This window comes from Akebia trifoliata, chromosome 3, assembly GCF_017979445.1.
Source record: "Akebia trifoliata isolate Shusen 1 chromosome 3, ASM1797944v1, whole genome shotgun sequence".
In the NCBI taxonomy this organism is placed as follows: Eukaryota; Viridiplantae; Streptophyta; class Magnoliopsida; order Ranunculales; family Lardizabalaceae; genus Akebia; species Akebia trifoliata.
In genome coordinates this window covers 5332268-5343190 of record NC_141377.1, presented here as the reverse complement: position 1 = coordinate 5343190, position 10923 = coordinate 5332268, and the positions used below count along the sequence as shown (strand labels likewise).

At 34.2% G+C, this 10923-nt stretch overlaps 1 protein-coding gene and 1 long non-coding RNA gene across 2 annotated transcripts in view; both read right to left on the bottom strand.

Annotated features, from left to right (window-relative positions):
- LOC147405700 (receptor-like protein EIX2) overlaps positions 1-10217 on the bottom strand; it is a 66138-nt gene extending 55921 nt beyond the window's left edge. Inside the window, exons 1-3 of the mRNA XM_086434956.1 lie at positions 10142-10217; positions 6536-9433; positions 5647-5692 (exon numbers count right to left, since the gene is read on the bottom strand). Of these exons, the coding sequence (XP_086291082.1) occupies positions 6567-9433; positions 10142-10217 (2943 nt within the window). The 3' untranslated portion in view covers positions 5647-5692; positions 6536-6566. The remainder of the gene's footprint in view (positions 1-5646; positions 5693-6535; positions 9434-10141) is intronic.
- Positions 12-2118, bottom strand: LOC147405701 (uncharacterized). The gene is made up of 3 exons (XR_015176031.1): positions 1882-2118; positions 956-1004; positions 12-278 (listed from the first exon to the last, which is right to left on the bottom strand). It is a non-coding gene; the product is annotated as an uncharacterized LOC147405701 (long non-coding RNA).
- Positions 10218-10923: the final 706 nt, after the last annotated feature.

Genomic DNA, 10923 nt, shown 5'->3' with positions numbered 1-10923 from the left:
GAGAAGAGCAGTAACCACAAGCTTAACTTAGAATAAATGGACGCATAGGTTGTTTTCATTTGCAGAGTTAAAAAGTTTTTGTACATGGAAAACATTACAGCCCCTGGGTCTCGTCATAAATGTAGGTTACAGATATATGTATCAATATAATGTCAAAGTCGATAATTTTGTTGTCTATTGTCTTCTTTCAGTCGCTGAATTGCTACTTTCAATGCTTTAGGCACGAATAATCCCCAAGATTTCTCAACACCAATCATATCCATGATGGTCTGCTACAACTGACAAGACACGGAGATTTACATGATTACACAAAACAAAAATGAATGAATAATAATTTTGGAAAATGTGAAGATGAAGTTCTATTGACCAATGAATTAAATATAAATCAAATTAACTTTCATCTGAAGACTATATATGCTGCAAAATCTTTGATATCTTGTTTATTTATGGAACCTTGGAAGTTGGTACCCATGAGAGAGAGAGAGAGGTAAGCTGTACTTAGAAGTCTTTTACTTCATTAAAGTATGAAAAACATAGGACAAAGATCTCATTTGAGTTACTTGAAGATGAGAGGAAGAGGGGGATTTTTGTTCCCAATCAGCCAACACTTTGTTGTCTCTCTCTATATTTTATCTTCTTCCCCAATCTAACAAACTGATCTATCTAACATAGGCCAAAGATTACACTAACAATTAACAATATAAGCAATGATAATATCTTAATATTGTGTCCTGGACAAAACCCATTTTGTCTTGCAACCCCAATGTGAATGTTATCAATGGATTCATCAACTACTAACAATTAACAATATAAACAATGATAATATCTTAATATTGTGTTCTGCACAAAACCCATTTTGTCTTGCAACCCCAATGTGAATCCATTGACATAATAATATTTGCAAAATCCAATAAGAAACATTTAGAATTTTACTGAGTGAGTCACATGCACTCACCTTCTTGGAAGGTAGGTGGGACAATCTTCTTCAATCAAGCCTAATAAGACTGTAAATTTACACACAATATTAAGCTTAAAATCAAATTAAAAAAAAAAAATCTATAAATAAAATAATTAAACACCTTGTCTTCAATGGTGAAGGAAGAAGAGAGAGGAGTACGAGATTGAGGTGCGTTCTAAGTTTCTTGCTGGTTTGTTAATGGAGTTGTTGGTTCATAGGGTTATTTGTTATCTCATTCTCTTTCAATTAACAATATATATATATATTTTGTCATTCTTTCAAACTAGTAAAGTCTGGTTGATCGCCGATCATTAACCCATGATCATTGATCATAGATGATAATCAACAAAAACTTATCAATGATCATTTTTAGAAACATTGATCAATTAATGAAGAGAATTCCATCTCTAGATTATTATAAAGTAACTATATCCACCAAACACCACAAGTACATACAGAAAATATAGTAATACCATAACAGTCTGAATAACCCACAAAGATAAACTTGAGAAATCTGAGAAAATATAAAGTGGCAAAGCAAGGTTTAGACAAAAAAAAAAAAAAAACTATGAAGATGGTTAGAGATAAACTTTAGAAATCTAGCAAAATAGAGAGTAGTACAAAAACAAAGTTAGGGGAAAAAACTAGTTGAGAGAATTAGAGAAGAACCCAAAAAGATAAACTTGAGACGACCTAAGGAGATACCTGTATTCTTCGGTGGCATTGGAGGAAAGGAGAGGAAGAGATCTACCTTCGTTTTATTTTATCACTCCATCAATATTAACAAAACTAAACCAAAATCAAGATGATAAACATGGGAAATCTAGCAAAATTAATGGAGATTTTTCGAGAGGAAGAGGAAGGTTAATGAGATTTCACTGAATTAGAGAGAAGAGGAAGATTAGGGTTTTAATGAGATTTACCTTACCTCCAATGCCATTGAAGGATTCAAGACATCTCCTTGGATCTTCTTCGGATTAGGGTTTTTTTATGGATAAAAAATAACCGAAATGGTGAGATGGACTAGGTCGGTTGCCCCTGAAGATTGGGTTTTCTTCATTACATGCTTGAAAATCACATTGTAATGTTTCAAAAAGACCCATTTTTGGTATGAATTAGTTGAATTTTCCTAATTTTTTTTTTTCAAATTCTCTACCAGCTCCTAAATAAAAAATATATATATTCTACAAAAGTTCAAATAAATAAATAAATAAAAAGGGACCAAATTTATACATTTAAATAAAATAAAATATTGGTTAGTAATTAGTGAAAAATTACCTTTGGGCCAATTATTTTTTAGTTTTAAATCTGGATAGCCATGTTGGGGACACCATAGTGGACCTTTTGCTTGTAACTTATTTACAAAGATACTAAAGAATATAATTGTGTACTAATTAAAGGAATGTATTTAGCCAAAATTAGATTCTTAATAAAATATGGTCAACCTCTCTCTATATTTTCTATTCCTTTTCAGTCTCCACTACAAACAAAATCTTTAGATCTTAATTAAGTTTTCTAAGGCTTCTTTTCAAAAGTTTGATTTGTTTTTGAAAATTTTATTTTATTATTATTATTATTATTATTATCAAGTGACGATTGAAGAATTATATCAAGTGACGATTGAATTTGATAATATAATATGCAACAAAATTAGGTCTCGAAAGTGGAATGTGAAGGGGAACTGAAGGACCCAAACGTGTGTGTTGTTTGTGCCCACTCTATAAGAAAATCTTGGCTTTACCCGTTAAGAACCTTAGTAAGAGTTGGAATCTTACTAAGTTAGTAAGGAAAGAGTTTTTCAATAAACTAATAATTGGAAACAGAAGTTCTTTATGGATTTTTTAGAGGTTAATTCATTTATGATGCCCTTGTTTCTTCACAGGCTCACATTGTATCTGCAAAGTATATAATGAAGTGTGATGATGACACATTTGTTAGAGTGGATGTGGCAATCAAGGAAGCAAGGCATGTCCCCGACGATATGAGCCTATATGTGGGAAACATAAATTACTACCACAAGCCCTTGCGTTATGGTAAATGGGCAGTGACATATGAGGTATGGATTGACCTTAGATTCTTCTTTCATTCAAGACTTAGTCAACTATTTATCTCCAGTTAATTCCATGAGAATGTTCCTTATCTTTGATGACTATAGATCGAAGTTATGTTTTATTTGTTCTTGCCATTTAGTGTATATTTTTTTTTTTATGGGTCTTTCCATTTCTTTACTATTATAACGAGAGAAGGCAGAGTAAAAGTGGTTCGACACTAAAATTTGTATTTCAAAGATGCCCTCACCTTGACATTTAAACTTAATATAATGAAGATCATTTTGTTCAAAATCAAGAAAATTGCAATCTCACTATCTTATAATCACATTGGTTAGTTTTGAAAGTTCCAAAAATGTTCTTTTTACTATGTAATCTTCAAAAATCCTTTAATTAGTATTTAAATTACAAATAAGCCCTTTTGATACATGTGTGTTTGCGCATGCCACCCTCTAATACTGTACATAATGTGCGAATGTTTTTGGGTCTTGGGAACCCTGAAAAGTTTCCGATATAATGGGTGAGTTTCTGAACACCTCTTTTCTTTGAGTGGTTTCGGGAATGACCAGAAGAAGATTATCCACCCTATGCAAATGGACCAGGCTACATAGTGTCGTCAGACATTGCAGAATTCGTTGTATCGGAGTTTGAGAAACACAAATTAAGAGTAAGTTTACACTTACTCATCACTCTTTGTTTATTTAGTTACTCTTCCCCTTTTTATAATCTTGTGAATTTGGTGGTTTGTATGTGTGTGCGCCGTCTCATGCGTGCATGTAGGGCTTAAAATGTGCAGTGTTGGTGTTGGATCTGAGCATATCCATATTTAGCTCCAAAATTTAAATCCCTATCCATACCCGAATCCGTTTCGGATCTATTAGCTAAAACCATATCCGATTCCTAGTCATGTTGCTTTCACTAAATTTGGATCTGGATCCAACCCAATTGAATTACTTGATTCGGGTCGGTTGGTTTGGATAATTCCGGACCATTCAACTTTTCTTTTTTGCTATATTATTCAATTTTACCATATAATAAGAATCCACGTTATATTAAATTAGGAAAAAGAGAAATTTGAAGAATTTAAAAATAGATATTTTTTAAAGCAATGTCATTCGGATCTAGGCAGATATAGGATGGATTCATATCCGATTCAAATCAAGGGACATCCCATATTTTTATTCGGATCTACTTCAAGGATCCAAACCCGCTGAATTTGGATTCAGATCACTTGGATTTCAGATAGAATCTGACCCATTTTTAATTCTGATATGTGTGTGTTTTGGATGATTAAACTCACCAAATTACAATTGGTGCAGCTGTTTAAGATGGAAGATGTAAGTATGGGGATGTGGGTAGAGCAGTTCAACAGCAGTATCCAATTGAAGCAGTTGTGCTTCAGTATACCCAAGGAAGTTATTACACAGTGTTGTTTGGTGAGTTTTCACAAGGTGCAGCTTTGATGGAGTGTGTTCGATGTGGGTAGAGCAGTTCAACTCAACACAGGGAGTATATCAATTGAAGTGCCAGTTTGGGTGCTTCGATGGTTACTACAGATATATCTGATGATTTGTGGGACAAATTGAAACTGGAGGAAAGCCCCAATGTTGTAATATGAGATGATGATGGCGATGGCTACATTAATGATGTTAGGTGACAACGCCCAAAAAACTGATAAAAGGACCAACACAGCGAAGCTAGTTTTGCAGTTGTAGCATCTCTGTTGTTTTTCAATTGCCCATTCAAATTCATTCATTCTTTTTTCTACTGATGTTTCCTATACTCTTTTTTAGGCTTTCATGTGTAGATAACATTTTAACAAGTCTTGTTCTTTAATTTATAAAAATACAGAAGATGGCAATTCATTCACGCAAACGTTTTCAGTGTTGGCCTAGTAGAATGCTTTTTTTTGTTCTGGTTTTCTTTTCAATCTATATGCAGTTCTTTGTTTCATTAGAAATTCCCTCGAAAAATGTCAAATTTTGATTCCAACAACCAATGCAACCCAAGTGATGTCAATCAAACATAAGGTAAAATTTTGGGATTTGTAGAGATCTGATACAATTGTGAGAATCACTGAATCTTAGTTTAAGAAGAGAAATTTTCTCCCCTCTTCTTTCCAGGAAGAAGATGACTATTTTTCCTTCCAAAAAAAAAAAAATTCTAATTCCCAAAAAGTTCTAACTTGATTCCAAACTCCAAAGTTCAACTCCTACAGTCCTATTGCCATATCTCTAGATTTCAACCAAACACAGAGATCTCCCTTTATGGGTAATAGTTCAAAAGTGGCATTACCATGTTTAGAATGCGATGATATCAGTGTTATGTTCTTGATTTATTAGAATGCGATGTATACTTGTTTTCAATTTACCCATTTTTCTATATATGCAGATTAATTGTGAAAAAAACAAAAAAGTAATAAATCTTGATTTAGTAATGAATTGGATTGATTCTCTTAATTGTGGCATTACAAGAACCACCCTAGTGTTTATATAAATCTTCATCCCAATTCTCATAAGAACATGATTTGATGTATCACACTACACCTTATTATATTGCATCCTATGATACTCCATAAAAATTTCCAATTTTCTTTAAAATTATTACATTTGAGTGATCATCATAAGAAAAAGAACCTACATCACCCAAATGAGAAGCCATGCCAAAGAAGAAATAAACCAAGCCCCTGCAACAACAACAATGACAAGAGAAGGATTGGTGTGTTGTAAGTAAAAGCTTCTGTGTCAATAAAATATCTAGAAAGGAAAAAAATAATAATAATAATCCTTGAGATGCCCACTTACCAATCCTCCATGGGAGAAACTTCATACCATTCCTCCATGAAGATGTCTAATGGCTAATGGCTCACATATTAAATCATAATTATTTCTTTATATTTCAACCATATAAATAATATTTTCATAAAAAACAACAAAGCCTTATCCCAAGCACATAGACACCATAGTTTCATAGAGTTTCCCATATCCCACGTACAATTATAGTACTAACATAGCCATTAACAATCTAGTAATCGAGAAAAAGTCTGCAGTCTTTATTTTACTTGACGTGAAATCTCCAAAGCTTAGGCAACTGAATTAGGCCCATGACAATGATTTGCCAGCATAAGAAATGAATTCTACACCTTCAGCGATAGTCCGAATGTCACCATAAATATCTGATCGGGCTCTTAATGGATCGGGACATGGTCAATCCATATTAGATCAAATAAGATACATATCAGAACCTTGTTGGAATCTAAATCATTAATCCAAATCCAAAGTTATTGGAACAGATCGGATTCGGGTCTGATCCAATCCATTGACAACCCTATAAGCATACCTAGCAAGACCCAAATGACAAACTCTACATAAAGCTCGAATGTACATAAGAAATTTGTGAAATGATATCCAGAGATAACTATAATCTATAAAGCAATTAAACATAATGCATATTTCTTAGAACATGAACAAGTGGAGTGCATGATTTTCAAGTTATGAATGTGTGTCTGTGTGAGAGAGAGACAGAGTACCTCACTGAAAAACAAATGGAGTGCATGATTTTCAATTTTGAACCAAATTGATCTTGAGCTTCTTCTTCAACCGAGCTGCTCCCACCACTATCATCACAAAGAACTTGTCGTGGATATCATCAAGAAATCGAAAATACGCGTATCTCCAAGTCTTCTTGAATAATAAAACACTGCAAACTCCCAAAAATCCAATCACGAATCCTGATCCCAGTCCAGCATAAAACCAATCTATTTTGGACTGATCTCTTCCACCCACTTTTCCATCTCCATTAGCAAATGTCGGATATTTATATGGTTCATCTCCCAGGCATTTATTCATTAGTGGAGATCCACAGAGTTCAGGGTTGCCACTGTAAATGGATGGGTGTTCATCATAAAGCGTTTGGAGCTGGTTGCTCAATGGAATTTTTCCCTTCAAGTTGTTGCACGATAAGTTTAGATAGCTTAGACTGGTTAAATTCGATATGCTTTGTGGAATAGTGCCTGAAAGTTGGTTTCTGGAGAAATCAAGTGATTCCAATGATCTCAACTCACCAATCTTCTCGGGGATGCATCCTGACAAGTGGTTGTTTGATAGATTCAAACCGATTAATCCAGCAAGGTGTGTTAACTCTTTAGGGATCCTTCCAACCAAATTATTACTTGAAAGGTCCATGTTGATGACAAGTGACAGTATCCTTACGTATTCAAGTTCTCTTCCTTTCATGACTTCTATTAATTGGTTCTCATAAAGGAAATACGAGGAGAAGGAAAAATCTATCTGGTCTGTTTGACCAGAAATCATGCTACTGAAATTGCCAAAACAACGAGGGATGCTTCCAGATAGATTATTACTTGCAAGGTCCATTATTTGAAGACTAGTTAGATGGCATAATTGAGAAGGAATGTTACCACCAAACATATTTGACCTTAGCCTTAAAATTCTTAACCATGATAGATCATTTCCAATCCATATAGGCATTTTTCCAGATAAGTTATTCTCACCAAGGTCAAGAAGCAACAAACTTGTACAATTTTTCAAGGCCAAGGGGAGCTTTCCGTGAAAATTGTTTTTGCTCAAGTGTAAATACGTTAGCAAATACAGATGACCTATCGAGTTTGGAATAACTCCTGATAAATTGTTCGATGATAAATCCATAACCTCCAATTCAGGTACACTACTCCAACATTGAGGAAGATCTCCAGACAAATGGTTTTTAGAGAGAACAAGAGTTCGCAGGAATTTCATGGCGCATACTGAGATGGGTATGGTACCATTGAAAAAGTTGCTAGAAAGGATTAAAGTAACCAATTTAGGCATCATATGACCGATAGTTTTAGGTATAGGTCCTGAAATTGAGTTGTTGGAGAGATCCAATTCAACTACATTGGAAGGGAATTGTGGTAAGGGACCCTCAAATTTGTTGAAACTTAAATGTAAAACCAATCGATCAACACTACTTGACGTTGAAAAATTGGGCACTTTACCATATATCTGATTATGAGAGACATTTAAGAAAGATATATTGGAAGGCAGCTTGGAAAACCAATCTGGTATGGAATCTGAAATGCTAACATTCGAGATGTCCAATTCGAGAAGTTTCGTTTGAGTTCGAAGCCATTTTGGAAACAGAGGCCCTATTTTGGTAGAAGACATATAAAGGCGTTTAAGTTGGAAAGGAGGAACCCAGTTAAATCCCACATTCAAAACCAAAGAGTTGTAGCTGATATCAAAATATTCTAACTTTGAGAGTTTAGTAAAGTGAACCTCTGATACAACACCATTTAAGGAATTTCCCATAAGATCCAAGTTTACTAACTCTAAAAGTTGTCCTAGACTCTTCGGAATAGTCCCATTCAATTTATTTCCACCCAGATATAATGTAGTCAAGGTTGACAATCTCCCAAGGGATGTGGGGATCAGACCATTAAATGAGTTGGATGAAAGAGAAAGGTATTTTAGATTCTTTAATTGGCCCAACCAATCAGGCAAATGCCCACTGAGTTCATTCCGTGACAAATCCAATGTTTCTAAGTTGGATAGATTCCTGACATCATCAAGAATGGGAAGATTAGAATTGAAATGATTGAACGAAAGATCAAGGAATTTAAGAGAAGTAGTCAGGTTCCAAAGTGAATTTGGGATTGGACCTTGAAAATCATTGTCGGAAAGATGAAGAGTGGAAAGAGATGTAAAATTGACATATGATTTAGGAGTGGAAGGAAGTTTAGAAAGTCTGCAATGAGACAAACTCAACTCTGATAAAGAAGGAAGCAAGTTGATTACTTGTAGCCAATCATCACCGATTTTGGAAAGGTCTACAGAGGTCATGTCAAGGTTTTGGAGAGAAGAAAGATGAGAGACCCAATGCAAATTCTCAACACTCAACTGATAATTGGAATCATGGTAAACAATGTAAGTACTAAGATCAAGAGAACGTAAGGACGAGAGATTTCCAAGAAGATGGGGAACAACTCCAACAAACAATGAAGAAGAGAGATTGAGATATGTTAATTGATGAAGGGATCCAAAGAAATTCGGGATTTTGATTCCTGAGAAATTGTTCCAACTTAAGTCCAAGTAATTCAAATGTTTCAACTCTACAAGTGAAGGATTTACCTCACTGCTCCCCACCAAGCATGCCTTACTATATTTGGTTTCATCATAATGGTTCAAGTCAAGTGGAAATGGGTTCCGGAGATCAAGCTTGAGAACGTGTCTGGTTCTATTGTCGCAGCCGATTCCTTTCCATGAGCAACAATCTTCTCCGATCCAAGAAGAGAGACGATTTGAAGGATCTATTAGACTTTGTTTGAACTGAAGAAGAGCTTTTCTCTCGCTTTCGAAGCATGCAAACCAGAATTTTCTTCTTGAATGCACCAGCTGAACTTGATGCACAATAGTAACACAACCGTAAACTAAGGAACCTCATCATGGAATGGTGGTTTTATGTCTCAAAAAACTCAAGTCTTGTATTACTAAGGAAGCAATGGAGGATTTATAAATAGAAGAGACTGATGGTTTCAAAGCGCGTCTGGTTCTATTGAATTTGGACTGAAATTCAATGTTTCATTACCAAGTACAAGAGAAAACGTGTACAACTAACTCTCCTGACGTGACAAGGAAGAAGCAAAGAATCTTCCCCAACCCACTAAAAAAAAATCTTTCTTTCCGTGTTTTTTTTGAAATTTCTACTTCAAATTATTGATAGACATTGGCGGTTGGCCCCCATGGCCGTTTCTCGCTTTCCTGTAATTTTGACGTACTCCATTATGTTTTGGTGAATATTAGAGAGACCCCTATGTTTTCAATAAGTTGACATGAGCTCTTTGAGTTCCTTATACATGTAAAAACAACGGTGGAGTTAACAAGAGATTTAATTTATTTTGAAAATAACAAAAATACTCATTTATTTTTCTTACAATTAACGTGATTTGATGATCGAATATCTCTTTAAGATATCAATCATAGAAGGACAAAATTATCTCTTTCAATTTAGAAGTTACTTAAAGTGAAACTGTTATTGGCATTACACATCAATTTCTTAAATTATTTATCATACCTCAAGTTACTTAAGTGATTTGATTCTTAGCCTTTCTTACACGGCAAAATAAAAAAAATCTTACGAAGATTTGTGATGGTCAACAACTCTTGAATTTTCTCCCCCAAATCAGTCATCTTGAAGCTCTTCAACCTTACCATTAAACATATTCCAACCCCCCTGAAGAAAATTTTGGTTCTGCCCCTGATCTCATGTTAGTTAAAATTCTAAATTACAAAAAAGACTCTTCAAAATATTAAATGCTAAAATATCATATAAATTGGAGATTTCTATGAGTTTGAGACCCATTGTTTTGGTTCCAAAAGATGTGAGAGGAGGTAGTTTCGATTCCCATGTAAGGTTGATTTCAGGAATATTTTATTGCAAATCAAATAAGCATTATTGGTGTCTCTTTAATCTTATTTGAGGTGTGGTGTTGGTGTATAATTTCATTAATTGTTGTTTTATAAGTAAAAGTTGGTGTGGCAATAGAAATTCTCTAATCTAAATTAAACAAAACAAAAGAAAAAAAATAGTCCTAATTTCATCCAAGTCACCAAAGGTGATTTAGACATGCCTCTCCACATTTTGGTTGATATTAGAGATACCCCGTGCTTTCAAACTGACGACATTTTGGTTGATATTGTCGCAGTCAATTCCTTTTCATGTGCAACAATCTTCTCTAATCCAAGAAGAGAGACGATTTGAAGGATCTATTATACTTTGTTTGAACACGATGCACAACATTAACACAACTGTAAAACTAAGGAATCTCATCATGGAATGGTGGTTTTATATATCAAATTCAAGTTTTGTATTAAAAAAGAAGCAATAGAGGATTTATAAATAAAAGAAAAATCAATGAAT